General features: G+C 52.5%; 2 protein-coding genes across 2 annotated transcripts in view; both read left to right on the top strand.

Annotated features, from left to right (window-relative positions):
- The window catches only part of guf1 (GTP binding elongation factor GUF1), a 29,376-nt gene extending 19,706 nt beyond the window's left edge, over positions 1 to 9,670 (top strand). The window contains exon 17 of the mRNA XM_072459731.1: positions 9,495 to 9,670. Coding sequence (XP_072315832.1) covers positions 9,495 to 9,629 — 135 coding nt within the window. The 3' untranslated portion in view covers positions 9,630 to 9,670. The remainder of the gene's footprint in view (positions 1 to 9,494) is intronic.
- Positions 9,671 to 12,641: 2,971 nt separating this feature from the next.
- Positions 12,642 to 14,694, top strand: LOC140372617 (GPI ethanolamine phosphate transferase 2-like). The gene is made up of 2 exons (XM_072459734.1): positions 12,642 to 12,935; positions 14,477 to 14,694. The coding sequence occupies exons 1-2, from the start codon at positions 12,782 to 12,784 to the stop codon at positions 14,692 to 14,694; spliced, it is 372 nt and encodes a 123-aa protein (XP_072315835.1). The 5' UTR covers positions 12,642 to 12,781.
- Positions 14,695 to 24,462: the final 9,768 nt, after the last annotated feature.

Raw genomic sequence — 24,462 nt, 5'->3', positions numbered from 1 at the left:
TTGTCTCCTTCAACATGACGTTTGTCCCGAGTTTGTCTCCTTCAACATGACGTTTGTCCCGAGTTTGTGTCCTTCAACATGACGTTTGTCCCGAGTTTGTGTCCTTGCATGACGTTTGTCCCGAGTTTGTGTCCTTCAACATGACGTTTGTCCCGAGTTTGTGTCCTTCAACATGACGTTTGTCCTGAGTTTGTGTCCTTACATGACGTTTGTCCTGAGTTTGTGTCCTTCAACATGACGTTTGTCCTGAGTTTGTGTCCTTACATGACATTTGTCCTGAGTTTGTGTCCTTACATGACGTTTGTCCTGAGTTTGTGTCCTTCAACATGACGTTTGTCCTGAGTTTGTGTCCTTACATGACATTTGTCCTGAGTTTGTGTCCTTACATGACGTTTGTCCTGAGTTTGTGTCCTTACATGACGTTTGTCCCGAGTTTGTGTCCTTCAACATGACGTTTGTCCTGAGTTTGTGTCCTTCAACATGACGTTTGTCCCGAGTTTGTGTCCTTACATGACGTTTGTCCTGAGTTTGTGTCCTTCAACATGACGTTTGTCCCGAGTTTGTGTCCTTCAACATGACGTTTTTCCCGAGTTTGTGTCCTTCAACATGACGTTTGTCCCGAGTTTGTGTCCTTCAACATGACGTTTGTCCCGAGTTTGTGTCCTTCAACATGACATTTGTCCTGAGTTTGTGTCCTTACATGACGTTTGTCCTGAGTTTGTGTCCTTACATGACGTTTGTCCCGAGTTTGTGTCCTTACATGACGTTTGTCCCGAGTTTGTGTCCTTCAACATGACGTTTGTCCTGAGTTTGTGTCCTTCAACATGACGTTTGTCCTGAGTTTGTGTCCTTCAACATGACGTTTGTCCCGAGTTTGTGTCCTTACATGACGTTTGTGTCCTTCAACATGACGTTTGTCCTGAGTTTGTGTCCTTCAACATGACGTTTGTCCTGAGTTTGTGTCCTTACATGACGTTTGTCCTGAGTTTGTGTCCTTCAACATGACGTTTGTCCCGAGTTTGTGTCCTTCAACATGACGTTTGTCCTGAGTTTGTGTCCTTCAACATGACGTTTGTCCTGAGTTTGTGTCCTTCAACATGACGTTTGTCCCGAGTTTGTGTCCTTCAACATGACGTTTGTCCTGAGTTTGTGTCCTTCAACATGACGTTTGTCCCGAGTTTGTGTCCTTACATGACGTTTGTCCCGAGTTTGTGTCCTTCAACATGACGTTTGTCCCGAGTTTGTGTCCTTCAACATGACGTTTGTCCTGAGTTTGTGTCCTTACATGACGTTTGTCCTGAGTTTGTGTCCTTACATGACGTTTGTGTCCTTCAACATGACGTTTGTCCTGAGTTTGTGTCCTTCAACATGACGTTTGTCCTGAGTTTGTGTCCTTACATGACGTTTGTCCTGAGTTTGTGTCCTTCAACATGACGTTTGTCCTGAGTTTGTGTCCTTCAACATGACGTTTGTCCCGAGTTTGTGTCCTTCAACATGACGTTTGTCCTGAGTTTGTGTCCTTCAACATGACGTTTGTCCTGAGTTTGTGTCCTTCAACATGACGTTTGTCCCGAGTTTGTGTCCTTCAACATGACGTTTGTCCTGAGTTCGTGTCCTTCAACATGACGTTTGTCCTGAGTTTGTGTCCTTCAACATGACGTTTGTCCCGAGTTTGTGTCCTTCAACATGACGTTTGTGTCCTTCAACATGACGTTTGTGTCCTTCAACATGACGTTTGTGTCCTTCAACATGACGTTTGTCCCGAGTTTGTGTCCTTACATGACGTTTGTCCTGAGTTTGTGTCCTTCAACATGACGTTTGTCCTGAGTTTGTGTCCTTACATGACATTTGTCCTGAGTTTGTGTCCTTACATGACGTTTGTCCTGAGTTTGTGTCCTTACATGACGTTTGTCCCGAGTTTGTGTCCTTCAACATGACGTTTGTCCTGAGTTTGTGTCCTTCAACATGACGTTTGTCCTGAGTTTGTGTCCTTCAACATGACGTTTGTCCCGAGTTTGTCTCCTTCAACATGACGTTTGTCCCGAGTTTGTCTCCTTCAACATGACGTTTGTCCCGAGTTTGTGTCCTTCAACATGACGTTTGTCCCGAGTTTGTGTCCTTGCATGACGTTTGTCCCGAGTTTGTGTCCTTCAACATGACGTTTGTCCCGAGTTTGTGTCCTTCAACATGACGTTTGTCCTGAGTTTGTGTCCTTACATGACGTTTGTCCTGAGTTTGTGTCCTTACATGACGTTTGTGTCCTTCAACATGACGTTTGTCCTGAGTTTGTGTCCTTCAACATGACGTTTGTCCTGAGTTTGTGTCCTTACATGACGTTTGTCCTGAGTTTGTGTCCTTCAACATGACGTTTGTCCTGAGTTTGTGTCCTTCAACATGACGTTTGTCCCGAGTTTGTGTCCTTCAACATGACGTTTGTCCTGAGTTTGTGTCCTTCAACATGACGTTTGTCCTGAGTTTGTGTCCTTCAACATGACGTTTGTCCCGAGTTTGTGTCCTTCAACATGACGTTTGTCCTGAGTTCGTGTCCTTCAACATGACGTTTGTCCTGAGTTTGTGTCCTTCAACATGACGTTTGTCCCGAGTTTGTGTCCTTCAACATGACGTTTGTGTCCTTCAACATGACGTTTGTGTCCTTCAACATGACGTTTGTGTCCTTCAACATGACGTTTGTCCCGAGTTTGTGTCCTTACATGACGTTTGTCCTGAGTTTGTGTCCTTCAACATGACGTTTGTCCTGAGTTTGTGTCCTTACATGACATTTGTCCTGAGTTTGTGTCCTTACATGACGTTTGTCCTGAGTTTGTGTCCTTACATGACGTTTGTCCCGAGTTTGTGTCCTTCAACATGACGTTTGTCCTGAGTTTGTGTCCTTCAACATGACGTTTGTCCTGAGTTTGTGTCCTTCAACATGACGTTTGTCCCGAGTTTGTCTCCTTCAACATGACGTTTGTCCCGAGTTTGTCTCCTTCAACATGACGTTTGTCCCGAGTTTGTGTCCTTCAACATGACGTTTGTCCCGAGTTTGTGTCCTTGCATGACGTTTGTCCCGAGTTTGTGTCCTTCAACATGACGTTTGTCCCGAGTTTGTGTCCTTCAACATGACGTTTGTCCTGAGTTTGTGTCCTTACATGACGTTTGTCCTGAGTTTGTGTCCTTACATGACGTTTGTCCTGAGTTTGTGTCCTTCAACATGACGTTTGTCCTGAGTTTGTGTCCTTACATGACGTTTGTCCCGAGTTTGTGTCCTTCAACATGACGTTTGTCCCGAGTTTTTGTCCTTCAACATGACGTTTGTCCCGAGTTTGTGTCCTTCAACATGACGTTTGTCCCGAGTTTGTGTCCTTCAACATGACGTTTGTCCCGAGTTTGTGTCCTTCAACATGACGTTTGTCCCGAGTTTGTGTCCTTCAACATGACGTTTGTCCTGAGTTTGTGTCCTTCAACATGACGTTTGTGTCCTTCAACATGACGTTTGTCCTGAGTTTGTGTCCTTACATGACATTTGTCCTGAGTTTGTGTCCTTACATGACGTTTGTCCTGAGTTTGTGTCCTTCAACATGACGTTTGTCCTGAGTTTGTGTCCTTCAACATGACGTTTGTCCTGAGTTTGTGTCCTTCAACATGACGTTTGTCCTGAGTTTGTGTCCTTCAACATGACGTTTGGCCCGAGTTTGTCTCCTTCAACATGACGTTTGTCCCGAGTTTGTGTCCTTCAACATGACGTTTGTCCCGAGTTTGTGTCCTTGCATGACGTTTGTCCCGAGTTTGTGTCCTTCAACATGACGTTTGTCCCGAGTTTGTGTCCTTCAACATGACGTTTGTCCCGAGTTTGTGTCCTTCAACATGACGTTTGTCCTGAGTTTGTGTCCTTCAACATGACGTTTGTCCCGAGTTTGTGTCCTTACATGACGTTTGTCCCGAGTTTGTGTCCTTACATGACGTTTGTCCTGAGTTTGTGTCCTTCAACATGACGTTTGTCCTGAGTTTGTGTCCTTCAACATGACGTTTGTCCTGAGTTTGTGTCCTTCAACATGACGTTTGTCCTGAGTTTGTGTCCTTCAACATGACGTTTGGCCCGAGTTTGTCTCCTTCAACATGACGTTTGTCCCGAGTTTGTGTCCTTCAACATGACGTTTGTCCCGAGTTTGTGTCCTTGCATGACGTTTGTCCCGAGTTTGTGTCCTTCAACATGACGTTTGTCCCGAGTTTGTGTCCTTCAACATGACGTTTGTCCCGAGTTTGTGTCCTTCAACATGACGTTTGTCCTGAGTTTGTGTCCTTCAACATGACGTTTGTCCCGAGTTTGTGTCCTTACATGACGTTTGTCCCGAGTTTGTGTCCTTACATGACGTTTGTCCCGAGTTTGTGTCCTTACATGACGTTTGTCCTGAGTTTGTGTCCTTCAACATGACGTTTGTCCTGAGTTTGTGTCCTTCAACATGACGTTTGTCCTGAGTTTGTGTCCTTACATGACGTTTGTCCTGAGTTTGTGTCCTTCAACATGACGTTTGTCCTGAGTTTGTGTCCTTCAACATGACGTTTGTCCTGAGTTTGTGTCCTTCAACATGACGTTTGTCCTGAGTTTGTGTCCTTCAACATGACGTTTGTCCTGAGTTTGTGTCCTTCAACATGACGTTTGTCCCGAGTTTGTGTCCTTACATGACGTTTGTGTCCTTCAACATGACGTTTGTCCTGAGTTTGTGTCCTTCAACATGACGTTTGTCCTGAGTTTGTGTCCTTACATGACGTTTGTCCTGAGTTTGTGTCCTTCAACATGACGTTTGTCCCGAGTTTGTGTCCTTCAACATGACGTTTGTCCTGAGTTTGTGTCCTTCAACATGACGTTTGTCCTGAGTTTGTGTCCTTCAACATGACGTTTGTCCCGAGTTTGTGTCCTTCAACATGACGTTTGTCCTGAGTTTGTGTCCTTCAACATGACGTTTGTCCCGAGTTTGTGTCCTTACATGACGTTTGTCCCGAGTTTGTGTCCTTCAACATGACGTTTGTCCCGAGTTTGTGTCCTTCAACATGACGTTTGTCCTGAGTTTGTGTCCTTACATGACGTTTGTCCTGAGTTTGTGTCCTTACATGACGTTTGTGTCCTTCAACATGACGTTTGTCCTGAGTTTGTGTCCTTCAACATGACGTTTGTCCTGAGTTTGTGTCCTTACATGACGTTTGTCCTGAGTTTGTGTCCTTCAACATGACGTTTGTCCTGAGTTTGTGTCCTTCAACATGACGTTTGTCCCGAGTTTGTGTCCTTCAACATGACGTTTGTCCTGAGTTTGTGTCCTTCAACATGACGTTTGTCCTGAGTTTGTGTCCTTCAACATGACGTTTGTCCTGAGTTTGTGTCCTTCAACATGACGTTTGTCCTGAGTTTGTGTCCTTCAACACGACGTTTGTCCCGAGTTTGTGTCCTTCAACATGACGTTTGTCCTGAGTTTGTGTCCTTCAACATGACGTTTGTCCTGAGTTTGTGTCCTTCAACATGACGTTTGTCCCGAGTTTGTGTCCTTCAACATGACGTTTGTGTCCTTCAACATGACGTTTGTGTCCTTCAACATGACGTTTGTGTCCTTCAACATGACGTTTGTCCCGAGTTTGTGTCCTTACATGACGTTTGTCCTGAGTTTGTGTCCTTCAACATGACGTTTGTCCTGAGTTTGTGTCCTTACATGACGTTTGTCCCGAGTTTGTGTCCTTCAACATGACGTTTGTCCTGAGTTTGTGTCCTTCAACATGACGTTTGTCCTGAGTTTGTGTCCTTCAACATGACGTTTGTCCCGAGTTTGTCTCCTTCAACATGACGTTTGTCCCGAGTTTGTCTCCTTCAACATGACGTTTGTCCCGAGTTTGTGTCCTTCAACATGACGTTTGTCCCGAGTTTGTGTCCTTGCATGACGTTTGTCCCGAGTTTGTGTCCTTCAACATGACGTTTGTCCCGAGTTTGTGTCCTTCAACATGACGTTTGTCCTGAGTTTGTGTCCTTACATGACGTTTGTCCTGAGTTTGTGTCCTTCAACATGACGTTTGTCCTGAGTTTGTGTCCTTACATGACATTTGTCCTGAGTTTGTGTCCTTACATGACGTTTGTCCTGAGTTTGTGTCCTTCAACATGACGTTTGTCCTGAGTTTGTGTCCTTACATGACATTTGTCCTGAGTTTGTGTCCTTACATGACGTTTGTCCTGAGTTTGTGTCCTTACATGACGTTTGTCCCGAGTTTGTGTCCTTCAACATGACGTTTGTCCTGAGTTTGTGTCCTTCAACATGACGTTTGTCCCGAGTTTGTGTCCTTACATGACGTTTGTCCTGAGTTTGTGTCCTTCAACATGACGTTTGTCCCGAGTTTGTGTCCTTCAACATGACGTTTTTCCCGAGTTTGTGTCCTTCAACATGACGTTTGTCCCGAGTTTGTGTCCTTCAACATGACGTTTGTCCCGAGTTTGTGTCCTTCAACATGACATTTGTCCTGAGTTTGTGTCCTTACATGACGTTTGTCCTGAGTTTGTGTCCTTACATGACGTTTGTCCCGAGTTTGTGTCCTTACATGACGTTTGTCCCGAGTTTGTGTCCTTCAACATGACGTTTGTCCTGAGTTTGTGTCCTTCAACATGACGTTTGTCCTGAGTTTGTGTCCTTCAACATGACGTTTGTCCCGAGTTTGTGTCCTTACATGACGTTTGTGTCCTTCAACATGACGTTTGTCCTGAGTTTGTGTCCTTCAACATGACGTTTGTCCTGAGTTTGTGTCCTTACATGACGTTTGTCCTGAGTTTGTGTCCTTCAACATGACGTTTGTCCCGAGTTTGTGTCCTTCAACATGACGTTTGTCCTGAGTTTGTGTCCTTCAACATGACGTTTGTCCTGAGTTTGTGTCCTTCAACATGACGTTTGTCCCGAGTTTGTGTCCTTCAACATGACGTTTGTCCTGAGTTTGTGTCCTTCAACATGACGTTTGTCCCGAGTTTGTGTCCTTACATGACGTTTGTCCCGAGTTTGTGTCCTTCAACATGACGTTTGTCCCGAGTTTGTGTCCTTCAACATGACGTTTGTCCTGAGTTTGTGTCCTTACATGACGTTTGTCCTGAGTTTGTGTCCTTACATGACGTTTGTGTCCTTCAACATGACGTTTGTCCTGAGTTTGTGTCCTTCAACATGACGTTTGTCCTGAGTTTGTGTCCTTACATGACGTTTGTCCTGAGTTTGTGTCCTTCAACATGACGTTTGTCCCGAGTTTGTGTCCTTCAACATGACCTTTGTCCTGAGTTTGTGTCCTTCAACATGACGTTTGTCCTGAGTTTGTGTCCTTCAACATGACGTTTGTCCCGAGTTTGTGTCCTTCAACATGACGTTTGTCCTGAGTTTGTGTCCTTCAACATGACGTTTGTCCTGAGTTTGTGTCCTTCAACATGACGTTTGTCCCGAGTTTGTGTCCTTCAACATGACGTTTGTCCTGAGTTCGTGTCCTTCAACATGACGTTTGTCCTGAGTTTGTGTCCTTCAACATGACGTTTGTCCCGAGTTTGTGTCCTTCAACATGACGTTTGTCCCGAGTTTGTGTCCTTCAACATGACGTTTGTGTCCTTCAACATGACGTTTGTGTCCTTCAACATGACGTTTGTCCCGAGTTTGTGTCCTTACATGACGTTTGTCCTGAGTTTGTGTCCTTCAACATGACGTTTGTCCTGAGTTTGTGTCCTTACATGACATTTGTCCTGAGTTTGTGTCCTTACATGACGTTTGTCCTGAGTTTGTGTCCTTACATGACGTTTGTCCCGAGTTTGTGTCCTTCAACATGACGTTTGTCCTGAGTTTGTGTCCTTCAACATGACGTTTGTCCTGAGTTTGTGTCCTTCAACATGACGTTTGTCCCGAGTTTGTCTCCTTCAACATGACGTTTGTCCCGAGTTTGTCTCCTTCAACATGACGTTTGTCCCGAGTTTGTGTCCTTCAACATGACGTTTGTCCCGAGTTTGTGTCCTTGCATGACGTTTGTCCCGAGTTTGTGTCCTTCAACATGACGTTTGTCCCGAGTTTGTGTCCTTCAACATGACGTTTGTCCTGAGTTTGTGTCCTTACATGACGTTTGTCCTGAGTTTGTGTCCTTACATGACGTTTGTGTCCTTCAACATGACGTTTGTCCTGAGTTTGTGTCCTTCAACATGACGTTTGTCCTGAGTTTGTGTCCTTCAACATGACGTTTGTCCCGAGTTTGTGTCCTTCAACATGACGTTTGTCCCGAGTTTGTGTCCTTCAACATGACGTTTGTGTCCTTCAACATGACGTTTGTGTCCTTCAACATGACGTTTGTGTCCTTCAACATGACGTTTGTCCCGAGTTTGTGTCCTTACATGACGTTTGTCCTGAGTTTGTGTCCTTCAACATGACGTTTGTCCTGAGTTTGTGTCCTTACATGACATTTGTCCTGAGTTTGTGTCCTTACATGACGTTTGTCCTGAGTTTGTGTCCTTACATGACGTTTGTCCCGAGTTTGTGTCCTTCAACATGACGTTTGTCCTGAGTTTGTGTCCTTCAACATGACGTTTGTCCTGAGTTTGTGTCCTTCAACATGACGTTTGTCCCGAGTTTGTCTCCTTCAACATGACGTTTGTCCCGAGTTTGTCTCCTTCAACATGACGTTTGTCCCGAGTTTGTGTCCTTCAACATGACGTTTGTCCCGAGTTTGTGTCCTTGCATGACGTTTGTCCCGAGTTTGTGTCCTTCAACATGACGTTTGTCCCGAGTTTGTGTCCTTCAACATGACGTTTGTCCTGAGTTTGTGTCCTTACATGACGTTTGTCCTGAGTTTGTGTCCTTACATGACGTTTGTCCTGAGTTTGTGTCCTTCAACATGACGTTTGTCCCGAGTTTGTCTCCTTCAACATGACGTTTGTCCCGAGTTTGTCTCCTTCAACATGACGTTTGTCCCTAGTTTGTGTCCTTCAACATGACGTTTGTCCCAAGTTTGTGTCCTTGCATGACGTTTGTCCCGAGTTTGTGTCCTTCAACATGACGTTTGTCCCGAGTTTGTGTCCTTCAACATGACGTTTGTCCTGAGTTTGTGTCCTTACATGACGTTTGTCCTGAGTTTGTGTCCTTCAACATGACGTTTGTCCTGAGTTTGTGTCCTTACATGACGTTTGTCCTGAGTTTGTGTCCTTCAACATGACGTTTGTCCTGAGTTTGTGTCCTTCAACATGACATTTGTCCTGAGTTTGTGTCCTTACATGACGTTTGTCCTGAGTTTGTGTCCTTACATGACGTTTGTCCTGAGTTTGTGTCCTTCAACATGACGTTTGTCCTGAGTTTGTGTCCTTCAACATGACGTTTGTCCTGAGTTTGTGTCCTTCAACATGACGTTTGTCCCGAGTTTGTGTCCTTCAACATGACGTTTGTCCCGAGTTTGTGTCCTTCAACATGACGTTTGTCCTGAGTTTGTGTCCTTCAACATGACGTTTGTCCTCACAGTACGGAGGAGACATCACGAGGAAGATGAAGCTGCTGAAGAGACAGGCCGAAGGAAAGAAGAAGATGAGACGCATCGGGAACGTGGACGTTCCCAAGGACGCCTTCATCAGCGTCCTCAAGAGGAAGGACAAGTGAAAGGACAGAGGGACGAGGACTTAAACAAACTCTGGACTAAAAACAAAACGCACGCAACGTAAAGTTTCTCCTGTAAATAATGTAGAATAATATTTATTTAATCTTTTCAATAAAATGTCTTTAAAAGAGTTTTGTCTCATTCACACGTCATATTTATATTTATTATGATGATTTTTAATGAATCAAACTTTATTTAGCAGCTTGTGATGTCACAACCCGGGGCTGGGAGGAGTGCGGGGACGAGGAGTGCGGGGACGAGGAGTGCGGGGACGAGGAGTGCGGGGACGAGGAGTGCGGGGACGAGGAGTGCGGGGACGAGGAGTGCGAGGAGGCCCTGGAGGAGGATTATTGTCGGCCCCAAAGAAATTCTGGCAAACCGTCCGGCGCCTCAGGAGGAAGAAGCAGGTCAACGGTGCAGGTCTGACCTCTGACCTCGACTGGGGAGGTCATAGGATGGTGGAAGGACTTTGAGGACCTCCTTAATCCCACCGTCTCGTCTTCTAAGAGGAAGCAGAGACCATCACCCAAGCTGAAGTCACAGGTTGTTGGCAAACTCTAGGTGTGGTCTGGGGTCTGAGGGTGTGGTTGTCCTCTCCAGGTGGGTGGGGGGTCCTTGTCCTCTCCAGGTGGGTGGGGGGTCCTTGTTCTCTCCAGGTGGGTGGGGGGTCCTTGTTCTCTCCAGGTGGGTGGGGGGTCCTTGTCCTCTCCAGGTGGGTGGGGGGTCCTTGTCCTCTCCAGGTGGGTGGGGGGTCCTTGTCCTCTCCAGGTGGGTGGGGGGTCCTTGTTCTCTCCAGGTGGGTGGGGGGTCCTTGTCCTCTCCAGGTGGGTGGGGGGTCCTTGTTCTCTCCAGGTGGGTGGGGGGTCCTTGTCCTCTCCAGGTGGGTGGGGGGTCCTTGTTCTCTCCAGGTGGGTGGGGGGTCCTTGTCCTCTCCAGGTGGGTGGGGGGTCCTTGTTCTCTCCAGGTGGGTGGGGGGTCCTTGTCCTCTCCAGGTGGGTGGGGGGTCCTTGTTCTCTCCAGGTGGGTGGGGGGTCCTTGTACTCCAGGTGGGTGGGGGGTCCTTGTCCTCTCCAGGTGGGTGGGGGGTCCTTGTCCTCTCCAGGTGGGTGGGGGGTCCTTGTACTCCAGGTGGGTGGGGGGTCCTTGTCCTCTCCAGGTGGGTGGGGGGTCCTTGTTCTCTCCAGGTGGGTGGGGGGTCCTTGTTCTCTCCAGGTGGGTGGGGGGTCCTTGTCCTCTCCAGGTGGGTGGGGGGTCCTTGTCCTCTCCAGGTGGGTGGGGGGTCCTTGTTCTCTCCAGGTGGGTGGGGGGTCCTTGTCCTCTCCAGGTGGGTGGGGGGTCCTTGTTCTCTCCAGGTGGGTGGGGGGTCCTTGTCCTCTCCAGGTGGGTGGGGGGTCCTTGTCCTCTCCAGGTGGGTGGGGGGTCCTTGTCCTCTCCAGGTGGGTGGGGGGTCCTTGTCCTCTCCAGGTGGGTGGGGGGTCCTTGTCCTCTCCAGGTGGGTGGGGGGTCCTTGTTCTCTCCAGGTGGGTGGGGGGTCCTTGTCCTCTCCAGGTGGGTGGGGGGTCCTTGTTCTCTCCAGGTGGGTGGGGGGTCCTTGTCCTCTCCAGGTGGGTGGGGGGTCCTTGTTCTCTCCAGGTGGGTGGGGGGTCCTTGTTCTCTCCAGGTGGGTGGGGGGTCCTTGTCCTCTCCAGGTGGGTGGGGGGTCCTTGTTCTCTCCAGGTGGGTGGGGGGTCCTTGTCCTCTCCAGGTGGGTGGGGGGTCCTTGTTCTCTCCAGGTGGGTGGGGGGTCCTTGTCCTCTCCAGGTGGGTGGGGGGTCCTTGTCCTCTCCAGGTGGGTGGGGGGTCCTTGTACTCCAGGTGGGTGGGGGGTCCTTGTCCTCTCCAGGTGGGTGGGGGGTCCTTGTCCTCTCCAGGTGGGTGGGGGGTCCTTGTCCTCTCCAGGTGGGTGGGGGGTCCTTGTCCTCTCCAGGTGGGTGGGGGGTCCTTGTTCTCTCCAGGTGGGCGGGGAGTCGCTGCATCGACTGTTGTGGTGAAGAAGGAGCTGAGTCCTAAGACAAAGCTCTGGATTTTTCGGTCACTCTATGTTCTGACCTCACCTATGGTCATGAGCTTTAATGACCCAAAGGACAAGATCGCGGATACAAGTGGTCGAAATGAGTTTCCTCCCCCGGGTGGCTGGGCGCTCCCTTAGAGAGAGGGGGAGGAGCTCAGAGTAGAGCCACTGCTGGGGAGGTGTTTCAGGCATGTCCCACCGGGAAGAGGCCCCGGGGAAGACCCAGGACACGTTGGAGGGACTATGTCTCTCTCTGGCCTGGGAACGCCTCGGGATCCCCCCGGGGGAGCTGGAGGAAGTGTCTGGGGAGAGGAAGTCTGGAAGTCCCTGCTTAGACTGCTGCCCCCGCGACCCGGCCCCGGAGAAGAGGAAGAAGATGGAAGATTATTTATAAAACACATATTTCACACTTACACTCACATTTTATTGACGTAGCCCAAAGTACTTTTTACTAATACTAGTACTTTAATCATTGCCCGACATGTTAGTATTCTTCATGTTTAAATACTATTCCATCTGCCATGAAAATAAATCCGTCTGTTTTTAATTCATATTTGATTGATTCTGTATAGTAAGTGTCATTCTCACGATTGTCCAGAAGATGGCGACAGAAGCCTGAGAAAGGACTTTACAATAATAAAGACATAAAGACGTCACAATATCAGTTGAGTTCATAAACAAATCCCAAACATGACGTTGAGTTTATTCGTCTTTATTTCCAGAGCAAAGTCGTATAAATAAATATGTGTAGATTAGATGTGACTTATTCTAAAAAAGATGTACAATTCACAATCGCGTTGGTGAGTTTGGTCCCGCGCAGCGCCCGTAGTTGTAGTCTGTGAATGCGGAAGACGCTGTGAATGGAAGAAGCTAGTTGACGTTTACCTATTTGTTTTGGACGTATTTATTATTTTGTATATTTATTTGAGCAATAAACCGTCCAAATCAGACGGGGACATGACGAGGCGCGTCCTGCGTCACGGAGCCGCGACTGGAGCTTCATTCTGAGGGTTCGAAGCGGGTTTGTCCCGTGACCGTGTCCCGAGCCGCGTCTCCGGAGCCGCCGCGTTCAAACTTGTTCTTGGGACTTCTCTCGTGTTTGAGATGAAAGTGCGCGCGTCCGTGTTCGCCTCGTGCGTCTTGCTCTGCGAAGTTCTTGCTGTGGCGCTGTTTTTGCGTGGATTTTTCCCGGCTCCGGTGAAGTCTTCGTTATCGTCCAGGAGCAGCGCGTCGGAGCTGCCGCCGGAGCCCGTGACAGGTGCGTGTTTCCCGGGGAGAGATGCTGCGGCCGCGGCCTCTCTGCGCCGGAGCTCCGGAGCTGGTGACGGCGCCCCCTGGAGGACGCTGTCATATGAGCGTGTCCTCCAGGGGGCGTGTCACATGAGAGCGTCCTCCAGGGGGCGCTGTCACGTGAGAGCGTCCTCCAGGGGGCGTGTCACATGAGAGCGTCCTCCAGGGGGCGCTGTCACGTGAGAGCGTCCTCCAGGGGGCGTGTCACATGAGAGCGTCCTCCAGGGGGCGCTGTCACGTGAGAGCGTCCTCCAGGGGGCGTGTCACATGAGAGCATCCTCCAGGGGGCGTGTCCTCCAGGGGGCGTGTCACATGAGAGCATCCTCCAGGGGGCGTGTCACATGTGAGCATCCTCCAGGGGGCGTGTCCTCCAGGGGGCGTGTCACATGAGCGCGTCCTCCAGGGGGCGTGTCACATGAGAGCGTCCTCCAGGGGGCGCTGTCACGTGAGAGCGTCCTCCAGGGGGCGTGTCACATGTGAGCATCCTCCAGGGGGCGTGTCCTCCAGGGGGCGTGTCACATGAGCGCGTCCTCCAGGGGGCGTGTCACATGAGAGCGTCCTCCAGGGGGCGTGTCACATGAGAGCGTCCTCCAGGGGGCGCTGTCACGTGAGAGCGTCCTCCAGGGGGCGTGTCACATGAGAGCATCCTCCAGGGGGCGTGTCCTCCAGGGGGCGTGTCACATGTGAGCATCCTCCAGGGGGCGTGTCCTCCAGGGGGCGTGTCACATGAGAGCGTCCTCCAGGGGGCGTGTCACATGAGAGCGTCCTTCAGGGGGCGTGTCACATGAGAGCGTCCTCCAGGGGGCGTGTCACATGTGAGCGTCCTCCAGGGGGCGTGTCACATGAGAGCGTCCTCCAGGGGGCGTGTCACATGTGAGCGTCCTCCAGGGGGCGTGTCACATGAGAGCGTCCTCCAGGGGGGCGTGTCACATGTGAGCGTCCTCCAGGGGGCGTGTCACATGAGAGCATCCTCCAGGGGGCGTGTCACATGTGAGCATCCTCCAGGGGGCGTGTCCTCCAGGGGGCGTGTCACATGAGAGCGTCCTCCAGGGGGCGTGTCACATGAGAGCGTCCTCCAGGGGGCGCTGTCACGTGAGAGCGTCCTCCAGGGGGCGTGTCACATGAGAGCATCCTCCAGGGGGCGTGTCCTCCAGGGGGCGTGTCACATGTGAGCATCCTCCAGGGGGCGTGTCCTCCAGGGGGCATGTCACATGAGAGCGTCCTCCAGGGGGCGTGTCACATGAGAGCGTCCTCCAGGGGGCGTGTCACATGAGAGCGTCCTCCAGGGGGCGTGTCACATGAGAGCGTCCTCCAGGGGGCGTGTCACATGAGAGCGTCCTCCAGGGGGCGTGTCACATGAGAGCGTCCTCCAGGGGGCGTGTCACATGTGAGCGTCCTCCAGGGGGCGTGTCACATGAGAGCGTCCTCCAGGGGGCGTGTCACATGTGAGCGTCCTCCAGGGGGCGTGTCACATGAGCGCGTCCTCCATCTGACTCTGTGTGTCTGCAGGCCGGCCCCTGAACGCCTCGGCTCCGCCCCCTCCTCTGTTTAAGCGCGTGGTCCTGATGCTGGTGGACGCGCTCAGAGAGGACTTCCTGTTCGGTCCCAACGGCAGAATGAACATGCCGTACACGCGCCACCTGGTGGAGACAGGCTCCACGCTCAGCTACATCGCCAAAGCACGCGCCCCCACGGTGACCATGCCCCGCATCAAGGTAATGACCTAAGACGCTTTATCATGCCCCGCATCAAGGTAATGACCTAAGACACTTTATGTCACGCCCCGCATCAAGGTAATGACCTAAGACGCTTTATCATGCCCCGCATCAAGGTAATGACCTAAGACGCTTTATCATGCCCTGCATCAAGGTAATGACCTAAGACGCTTTATCATGCCCCGCATCAAGGTAATGACCTAAGACACTTTATGTCACGCCCCGCATCAAGGTAATGACCTAAGACACTTTATGTCACGCCCCGCATCAAGGTAATGACCTAAGACGCTTTATCATGCCCCGCATCAAGGTAATGACCTAAGACGCTTTAGCATGCCCCGCATCAAGGTAATGACCTAAGACGCTTTATCATGCCTCGCATCAAGGTAATGACCTAAGACGCTTTATCATGCCCCGCATCAAGGTAATGACCTAAGACACTTTATGTCACGTCCCGCATCAAGGTAATGACCTAAGACACTTTATGTCACGCCCCGCATCAAGGTAATGACCTAAGACGGTTTATCATGCCCCGCATCAAGGTAATGACCTAAGACGCTTTATCATGCCCTGCATCAAGGTAATGACCTAAGACGCTTTATCATGCCCCGCATCAAGGTAATGACCTAAGACACTTTATGTCACGCCCCGCATCAAGGTAATGACCTAAGACGCTTTATCATGCCCCGCATCAAGGTAATGACCTAAGACGCTTTATATCACTTAGGACGCTTTATGTCACTTAGGATACTTTATGTCACTTAGGACGCTTTATTTAACTTAGGACTCAAGTATCAAAAACAGATTTTCTTGAATAAGGCTTTACTAAGGCTCTAAGTTTGATAGAGTTTGTTTCTTCTCAGAAGCATCAGCTATTGAGTTTAGCCTCATTTAAAGCTCATTTGTTTATGATCCAACTGCGTCCAGAAAGAATCAGCTTTAACTCAAGAGAAAGTGGGACAGTTTAGAGCGGTCAGAGGGGGAGGGGCCGGGGGGAGGGGCCATGGGGAGGGGTCAGAGGGGGTTAATCTGACCATCAGGACGAGCGGTGAATAAACAGCTCTGATCAAAGACGTGATGTTTGTGGAGAAATGACAGGAATGAAACATGCGGCCCTCAAGGGTTAGGGTTATGGAGGAGGAGGAGGAGGAGGAGGAGGCAGAAGAGGAGGAGGCAGAAGAGGAGGAGCAGGTAGAGGAGGAGGAGGCAGAAGAGGAGGAGGAGGAGGAGCAGGTAGAAGAGGAGGAGGAGGAGGTAGAAGAGGAGGAGGAGGAGGTAGAAGAGGAGGAGGAGTAGGTAGAAGAGGAGGAGGAGGAGGTAGAAGAGGAGGAGGAGGCAGAAGAGGAGGAGCAGGTAGAGGAGGAGGAGGCAGAAGAGGAGGAGGAGGAGCAGGTAGAAGAGGAGGAGGAGGAGGTAGAAGAGGAGGAGGAGGAGGTAGAAGAGGAGGAGGAGGAGCAGGTAGAAGAGGAGGAGGAGGTAGAAGAGGAGGAGGAGCAGGTAGAAGAGGAAGAGGAGGTAGAAGAGGAGGAGGAGGTAGAGAGGAGGAGGAGCAGGTAGAAGAGGAGGAGGAGGAGGAGGAGGTAGAAGAGGAGAAGGAGGCAGAAGAGGAGGAGGTAGAAGAGGAGGAGGAGCAGGTAGAAGAGGAGGAGGAGGAGGAGGTAGAAGAGGAGGAGGAGGCAGAAGAGGAGGAGGTGGAGCAGGTAGAAGAGGAGGAGCAGGTAGAAGAGGAGGAGGAGGTAGAAGAGGAGGAGGAGCAGGTAGAAGAGGAGGAGGAGGAGGTAGAAGAGGAGGAAGAGCAGCAGGTAGAAGAGGAGGAGGAGGTAGAAGAGGAGAAGGAGCAGGTAGAAGAGGAGGAGGAGGAGGTAGAAGAGGAGGAGGAGGCAGAAGAGGAGGAGGAGGAGCAGGTAGAAGAGGAGGAGGAGGTAGAAGAGGAGGAGGAGGAGGAGGAGGTAGAAGAGGAGGAGGAGGCAGAAGAGGAGGAGGAGGATCAGGTAGAAGAGGAGGAGGAGGTAGAAGAGGAGCAGGTAGAAAAAGAGGAGGAGGAGGTAAAAGAGGAGGAGGAGGCAGAAGAGGAGGAGGAGGAGCAGGTAGAAGAGGAGGAGGTAGAAGTGGGGGAGGAGGTAGAAGAGGAGGAGGAGGCAGAAGAGGGGGATGAGGCAGAAGAGGAGGAGGAGGTAGAAGAGGAGGAGAAGGTAGAAGAGGAGGTGGAGCAGGTAGAAGAGGAGGAGGAGGCAGAAGAGGAGGAGGCAGAAGAGGAGGAGCAGGTAGAGGAGGAGGAGGCAGAAGAGGAGGAGGAGGAGGAGCAGGTAGAAGAGGAGGAGGAGGAGGTAGAAGAGGAGGAGGAGGAGGTAGAAGAGGAGGAGGAGGAGCAGGTAGAAGAGGAGGAGGAGGTAGAAGAGGAGGAGGAGCAGGTAGAAGAGGAAGAGGAGGTAGAAGAGGAGGAGGAGGTAGAGAGGAGGAGGAGCAGGTAGAAGAGGAGGAGGAGGAGGAGGAGGTAGAAGAGGAGAAGGAGGCAGAAGAGGAGGAGGTAGAAGAGGAGGAGGAGCAGGTAGAAGAGGAGGAGGAGGAGGAGGTAGAAGAGGAGGAGGAGGCAGAAGAGGAGGAGGTGGAGCAGGTAGAAGAGGAGGAGCAGGTAGAAGAGGAGGAGGAGGTAGAAGAGGAGGAGGAGCAGGTAGAAGAGGAGGAGGAGGAGGTAGAAGAGGAGGAAGAGCAGCAGGTAGAAGAGGAGGAGGTAGAAGAGGAGAAGGAGCAGGTAGAAGAGGAGGAGGAGGAGGTAGAAGAGGAGGAGGAGGCAGAAGAGGAGGAGGAGGAGCAGGTAGAAGAGGAGGAGGAGGTAGAAGAGGAGGAGGAGGAGGTAGAAGAGGAGGAGGAGGCAGAAGAGGAGGAGGAGGATCAGGTAGAAGAGGAGGAGGAGGTAGAAGAGGAGCAGGTAGAAAAAGAGGAGGAGGAGGTAAAAGAGGAGGAGGAGGCAGAAGAGGAGGAGGAGGAGCAGGTAGAAGAGGAGGAGGTAGAAGTGGGGGAGGAGGTAGAAGAGGAGGAGGAGGCAGAAGAGGGGGATGAGGCAGAAGAGGAGGAGGAGGTAGAAGAGGAGGAGAAGGTAGAAGAGGAGGTGGAGCAGGTAGAAGAGGAGGAGGAGGAGGTAGTAGAGGAGGAGGAGGCAGAAGAGGAGGAGGAGGAAGAGCAGGTAGAAGAGGAGGAGGAGGTAGAAGAGGAGGAGGAGGTAGAAAAGGAGGAGGAGGCAGAAGAGGGGGAGGAGGCAGAAGAGGAGGAGGAGGTAGAAGTGGAGGAGGAGGTAGAAGAGGAGGAGGAGGAGGCAGAAGAGGAGGAGGAGGCAGAAGAGGGGGAGTAGGCAGAAGAGGAGGAGGAGGTAGAAGAGGAGGAGGAGGTAGAAGAGGAGGAGCAGGTAGAAGAGGAGGAGGAAGTAGAAGAGGAGGAGGTAGAAGAGGAGCAGGTAGAAGAGGAGGAGGAGGTAGAGGAGGAGGAGGAGGTAGAAGAGGAGGAGCAGGTAGAAGAGGGGGAGGAGGCAGAAGAGGAGGAGGAGGCAGATGAGGGGGAGGAGGAGGTAGAGGAGGCGGAAGAGGTAGAAGAGGAGAAAGAGGCAGAAGAGGAGGAGGAGGCAGATGAGGGGGAGGAGGAGGTAGAGGAGGCGGAAGAGGTAGAAGAGGAGAAAGAGGCAGAAAAGGAGGAGGAGGCAGAAGAGGAGGAGGAGGTAGAAGAGGAGGAGGAGGCAGAACAGGAGGAGGAGGCAGAAGAGGGGGAGGAGGTAGAAGAGGAGGAGCAGGTAGAAGAGGAGGAGGAGGTAAAAGAGGAGCAGATAGAAGAGGAGGAGGTAGAAGAGGAGGAGCAGGTAGAAGAGGGGGAGGAGGCAGAAGAGGACGAGGAGGCAGATGAGGAGGAGGTAGAAGTGGAGGACAAGGTAGAAGTGGAGGAGGAGGTAGAAGAGGAGGAGGAGGCAGAAGAGGAGGAGGATGAGGAGGAGGTAGAAGAGGAGGAGCAGGTAGAAGAGGAGGAGGCAGAAGAGGAGGAGGAGGTAGAAGAGGAGCAGGTAGAAAAGGAGGAGGAGGAGGTAGAAGAGGAGGAGGAGGCAGAAGAGGAGGAGGAGGAGCAGGTAGAAGAGGAGGAGGAGGAGGTAGAAGTGGAGGAGGAGGTAGAAGAGGAGTAGGAGCAGGTAGAAGAAGAGGAGGAGGTAGAAGTGGAGGAGGAGGTAGAAGAGGAGGAGGAGGAGCAGGTAGAAGAGGAGGAGGAGGTAGAAGTGGAGGAGGTAGAAGAGGAGGAGGAGGCAGAAGAGGGGGAGGAGGCAGAAGAGGAGGAGGAGGTAGAAGAGGAGGAGAAGGTAGAAGAGGAGGTGGAGCAGGTAGAAGAGGAGGAGGAGGAGGTAGTAGAGGAGGAGGAGGCAGAAGAGGGGGGGAGGTAGAAGTGGAGGAGGAGGCAGAAGAGGAGGAGGAGGTAGAAGTGGAGGAGGAGGTAGAAGAGGAGGAGGAGGCAGAAGAGGAGGAGGAGGCAGAAGAGGGGGAGGAGGCAGAAGAGGAGGAGGAGGTAGAAGAGGAGGAGCAGGTAGAAGAGGAGGAGGAGGAGGTAGAAGAGGAGGAGGAGGAGCAGGTAGAAGAGGAGGAGGAGGTAGAAGTGTAGGAGGAGGTAGAAGAGGAGGAGGAGGCAGAAGAGGGGGAGGAGGCAGAAGAGGAGGAGGAGGTAGAAGTGGAGGAGGAGGTAGAAGAGGAGGAGGAGGCAGAAGAGGAGGAGGAGGCAGAAGAGGGGGCGGAGGCAGAAGAGGAGGAGGAGGTAGATGAGGAGGAGCAGGTAGAAGAGGAGGAGGAGGATGTAGAAGAGGAGGAGGAGGAGCAGGTAGAAGAGGAGGAGGAGGTAGAAGTGGAGGAGGAGGTAGAAGAGGAGGAGGAGGCAGAAGAGGAGAAGGAGGCAGAAGAGGGGGAGGAGGATCAGGTAGAAGAGGAGGAGGAGGAGCAGGTAGAAGAGGAGGAGGAGGAGCAGGTAGAAGAGGAGGAGGAGTAGGTAGAAGAGGAGGAAGAGGAGGTAGAAGAGGAGGAGGAGGAGGCAGAAGAGGAGGAGGAGGAGCAGGTAGAAGAGGAGGAGGAGCAGGTAGAAGAGGAGGAGAAGGAGGTAGAAGAGGAGGAGGAGGCAGAAGAGGAGGAGGAGGAGCAGGTAGAAGAGGAGGAGGAGGAGGTAGAAGAGGAGGAGGAAGAAGAGGAGGAGGAGCAGGTAGAAGAGGAGGAGGAGGTAGAAGAGGAGGAGGAGGTAGAAGAGGAGGAGCAGGTAGAAGAGGAGAAGGAGGCAGAAGAGGAGGAGGAGGAGCAGGTAGAAGAGGAGGAGGAGGTAGAAGAGGAGGAGGAGGAGGTAGAGGAGGAGGAGCAGGTAGAAGAGGAGGAGGAGGAGGTAGAAGAGGAGGAGGAGGCAGAAGAGGAGGAGGAGGAGCAGGTAGAAGAGGAGGAGCGGGTAGAAGAGGAGGAGGAGGTAGAAGAGGAGGAGGAGCAGGTAGAAGAGGAGGAGGAGGAGGAGGAGGAGGAGGAGGTAGAAGACGAGGAAGAGCAGCAGGTAGAAGAGGAGGAGGAGGTAGAAGAGGAGAAGGAGCAGGTAGAAGAGGAGGAGGAGGAGGAGGTACAAGAGGAGGAGGAGGCAGAAGAGGAGGAGGAGGAGCAGGTAGAAGAGGAGGAGGAGGTAGAAGAGGAGGAGGAGGAGGTAGAAGAGGAGGAGGAGGCAGAAGAGGAGGAGGAGGATCAGGTAGAAGAGGAGGAGGAGGTAGAAGAGGAGCAGGTAGAAAAGGAGGAGGAGGAGGTAAAAGAGGAGGAGGAGGCAGAAGAGGAGGAGGAGGAGCAGGTAGAAGAGGAGGAGGAGGTAGAAGTGGAGGAGGAGGTAGAAGAGGAGGAGGAGGCAGAATTGGGGGAGGAGGCAGAAGAGGAGGAGGAGGTAGAAGAGGAGGAGAAGGTAGAAGAGGAGGTGGAGCAGGTAGACGAGGAGGAGGAGGAGGTAGTAGAGGAGGAGGAGGCAGAAGAGGAGGAGGAGGAAGAGCAGGTAGAAGAGGAGGAGGAGGTAGAAGTGGAGGAGGAGGTAGAAAAGGAGGAGGAAGCAGAAGAGGGGGAGGAGGCAGAAGAGGAGGAGGAGGTAGATGAGGGGGAGCAGGTAGAAGAGGAGGAGGAGGATGTAGAAGAGGAGGAGGAGGAGCAGGTAGAAGAGGAGGAGGAGGTAGAAGTGGAGGAGGAGGTAGAAGAGGAGGAGGAGGCAGAAGAGGAGGAGGAGGAGGATCAGGTAGAAGAGGAGGAGGAGGTAGAAGAGGAGGAGGAGGAGAAGGTAGAAGAGGAGGAGGAGGAGGTAGAGAGGAGGAGGAGGCAGAAGAGGAGGAGGAGGAGCAGGTAGAAGAGGAGGAGGAGCAGGTAGAAGAGGAGGAGGAGGAGGTAGAAGAGGAGGAGGAGGCAGAAGAGGAGGAGGAGGAGCAGGTAGAAGAGGAGGAGGAGGAGGTAGAAGAGGAGGAGGAGGATGTAGAAGAGGAGGAGGAGCAGGTAGAAGAGGAGGAGGAGGTAGAAGAGGAGGAGGAGGCAGAAGAGGAGGAGGAGGTAGAAGAGGAGGAGGAGCAGGTAGAAGAGGAGGAGGAGGTAGAAGAGGAGGAGGAGGAGGTAGAAGAGGAGGAGGAGCAGGTAGAAGAGGAGGAGGAGGCAGAAGAGGAGGAGGAGGAGCAGGTAGAAGAGGAGGAGCAGGTAGAAGAGGAGGAGGAGGTAGAAGAGGAGGAGGAGGAGGAGGAGGTAGAAGAGGAGGAGGAGGCAGAAGAGGAGGAGGAGGTAGAAGTGGAGGAGGAGCAGGTAGAAGAGGAGGAGGAGGAGGTAGAAGACGAGGAAGAGCAGCAGGTAGAAGAGGAGGAGGAGGTAGAAGAGGAGAAGGAGCAGGTAGAAGAGGAGGAGGAGGAGGTAGAAGAGGAGGAGGAGGCAGAAGAGGAGGAGGAGGAGCAGGTAGAAGAGGAGGAGGAGGTAGAAGAGGAGGAGGAGGTAGAAGAGGAGGAGGAGGCAGAAGAGGAGGAGGAGGATCAGGTAGAAGAGGAGGAGGAGGTAGAAGGGGAGCAGGTAGAAAAGGAGGAGGAGGAGGTAAAAGAGGAGGAGGAGGCAGAAGAGGAGGAGGAGGAGCAGGTAGAAGAGGAGGAGGAGGTAGAAGTGGAGGAGGAGGTAGAAGAGGAGGAGGAGGCAGAAGAGGGGGAGGAGGCAGAAGAGGAGGAGGAGGTAGAAGAGGAGGAGAAGGTAGAAGAGGAGGTGGAGCAGGTAGAAGAGGAGGAGGAGGAGGTAGTAGAGGAGGAGGAGGCAGAAGAGGAGGAGGAGGAAGAGCAGGTAGAAGAGGAGGAGGTAGAAGTGGAGGAGGAGGTAGAAAAGGAGGAGGAGGCAGAAGAGGGGGAGGAGGCAGAAGAGGAGGAGGAGGTAGAAGAGGAGGAGGAGGCAGAGGGGGAGGAGGCAGAAGAGGAGGAGGAGGTAGAAGAGGAGGAGCAGGTAGAAGAGGAGGAGGAGGAGGTAGAAGAGGAGCAGGTGGAAGAGGAGGAGGAGGTAGAGGAGGGGGAGGAGGTAGAAGAGGCGGAGCAGGTAGAAGAGGGGGAGGAGGCAGAAGAGGAGGAGGCAGATGAGGGGGAGGAGGAGGTAGAGGAGGCGGAAGAGGTAGAAGAGGAGAAAGAGGCAGAAGAGGAGGAGGAGGCAGAAGAGGAGGAGGAGGAGGAGCAGGCAGAAGAGGAGGAGGAGGAGCAGGTAGAACAGGAGGAGGAGGTAGAAGTGGAGGAGCAGATAGAAGAGGAGGAGGTAGAAGAGGAGGAGCAGGTAGAAGACGGGGAGGAGGCAGAAGAGGAGGAGGATGAGGAGGAGGTAGAAGAGGAGGAGCAGGTAGAAGAGGAGGAGGAGGCAGAAGAGGAGGAGGAGGCAGCAGAGGAGGAGGAGGCAGAAGAGGAGGAGGAGGCAGAAGAGGAGGAGGAGGTAGAAGAGGAGGAGGTAGAAGTGGAGGACAAGGTAGAAGTGGAGGAGGAGGTAGAAGAGGAGGAGGAGGAGGGTAGAAGGAGGAGGAGTTAGAAGAGGAGGAGCAGGTAGAAGAGGAGGAGGAGGTAGAAGAGGAGGAGGCAGAAGAGGAGGTAGAAGAGGAGGAGGAGAAGGTAGAAGAGGAGGAGGAGCAGGTAGAAGAGGAGAAGGAGCAGGTAGAAGAGGAGGAGGAGGTAGAAGAGGAGGAGGAGGTGCAGGTAGAAGAGGAGGAGGAGGTAGAAGTGGAGGAGGAGGTAGAAGAGGAGGAGGAGGCAGAAGAGGAGGAGGAGGATCAGGTAGAAGAGGAGGAGGAGGTAGAAGAGGAGCAGGTAGAAAAGGAGCAGGAGGAGGTAGAAGAGGAGGAGGAGGCAGAAGAGGAGGAGAAGCAGGTAGAAGAGGAGGAGGAGGTAGAAGTGGAGGAGGAGGTAGAAGAGGAGTAGGAGCAGGTAGAAGAGGAGGAGGAGGTAGAAGTGGAGGAGGAGGTAGAAGAGGAGGAGGAGGAGCAGGTAGAAGAGGAGGAGGAGGTAGAAGTGGAGGAGGAGGTAGAAGAGGAGGAGGAGGCAGAAGAGGGGGAGGAGGCAGAAGAGGAGGAGGAGGTAGAAGAGGAGGAGAAGGTAGAAGAGGTGGAGCAGGTAGAAGAGGAGGAGGAGGAGGTAGTAGAGGAGGAGGAGGCAGAAGAGGGGGAGGAGGCAGAAGAGGAGGAGGAGGTAGAAGTGGAGGAGGAGGTAGAAGAGGAGGAGGAGGCAGAAGAGGGGGAGGAGGCAGAAGAGGAGAAGAAGGTAGAAGTGGAGGAGGAGGTAGAAGAGGAGGAGGAGGCAGAAGAGGAGGAGGAGGCAGAAGAGGGGGAGGAGGCAGAAGAGGAGGAGGAGGTAGAAGAGGAGGAGCAGGTAGAAGAGGAGGAGGAGGAGGTAGAAGAGGAGGAGGAGGAGGAGCAGGTAGAAGAGGAGGAGGAGGAGGTAGAAGTGTAGGAGGAGGTAGAAGAGGAGGAGGAGGCAGAAGAGGGGGAGAAGGCAGAAGAGGAGGAGGAGGTAGAAGTGGAGGAGGAGGTAGAAGAGGAGGAGGAGGCAGAAGAGGGGGCGGAGGCAGAAGGCGGAGGCAGAAGAGGAGGAGGAGGAGGAGGAGGTAGATGAGGAGGAGCAGGTAGAAGAGGAGGAGGAGGATGTAGAAGAGGAGGAGGAGGAGCAGGTAGAAGAGGAGGAGGAGGTAGAAGTGGAGGAGGAGGTAGAAGAGGAGGAGGAGGCAGAAGAGGAGGAGGAGGATCAGGTAGAAGAAGAGGAGGAGGTAGAAGAGGAGGAGGAGGAGCAGGTAGAAGAGGAGGAGGAGGAGCAGGTAGAAGAGGAGGTGGAGCAGGTAGAAGAGGAGGAGGAGGAGGTAGTAGAGGAGGAGGAGGTAGAGGAGGAGGAGGAGGTAGAGGAGGAGGAGGCAGAAGAGGGGGAGGAGGCAGAAGAGGAGGAGAAGGTAGAAGTGGAGGAGGAGGTAGAAGAGGAGGAGGAGGCAGAAGAGGAGGAGGAGGCAGAAGAGGGGGAGGAGGCAGAAGAGGAGGAACAGGGAGAAGAGGAGGAGGAGGAGGTAGAAGAGGAGGAGGAGGAGGAGCAGGTAGAAGAAGTGTAGGAGGAGGTAGAAGAGGAGGAGGAGGCAGAAGAGGGGGAGGAGGCAGAAGAGGAGGAGGAGGTAGAAGTGGAGGAGGAGGTAGAAGAGGAGGAGGAGGCAGAAGAGGGGGCGGAGGCAGAAGAGGGGGCGGAGGCAGAAGAGGAGGAGGAGGGTAGATGAGGAGGAGCAGGTAGAAGAGGAG

The sequence above is a fragment of the Eucyclogobius newberryi genome, unplaced genomic scaffold, assembly GCF_026437365.1.
Source record: "Eucyclogobius newberryi isolate DKJ021-1_F unplaced genomic scaffold, fEucNew1.0.hap1 SCAF_265, whole genome shotgun sequence".
NCBI lineage: Eukaryota > Metazoa > Chordata > Actinopteri > Gobiiformes > Gobiidae > Eucyclogobius > Eucyclogobius newberryi.
This window is presented reverse-complemented; position numbering and strand designations above follow the sequence as displayed.

Excerpts from the sequence above, each read along its gene's own strand:
- LOC140372617 (XM_072459734.1), top strand. The coding sequence starts at position 12,782 with ATGAAAGTGCGCGCGTCCGTGTTCGCCTCGTGCGTCTTGCTCTGCGAA. Across the intron at positions 12,936-14,476 it reads GCCGCCGGAGCCCGTGACAG|GCCGGCCCCTGAACGCCTCG; the intron begins GTGCGTGTTTCC and ends GTGTGTCTGCAG.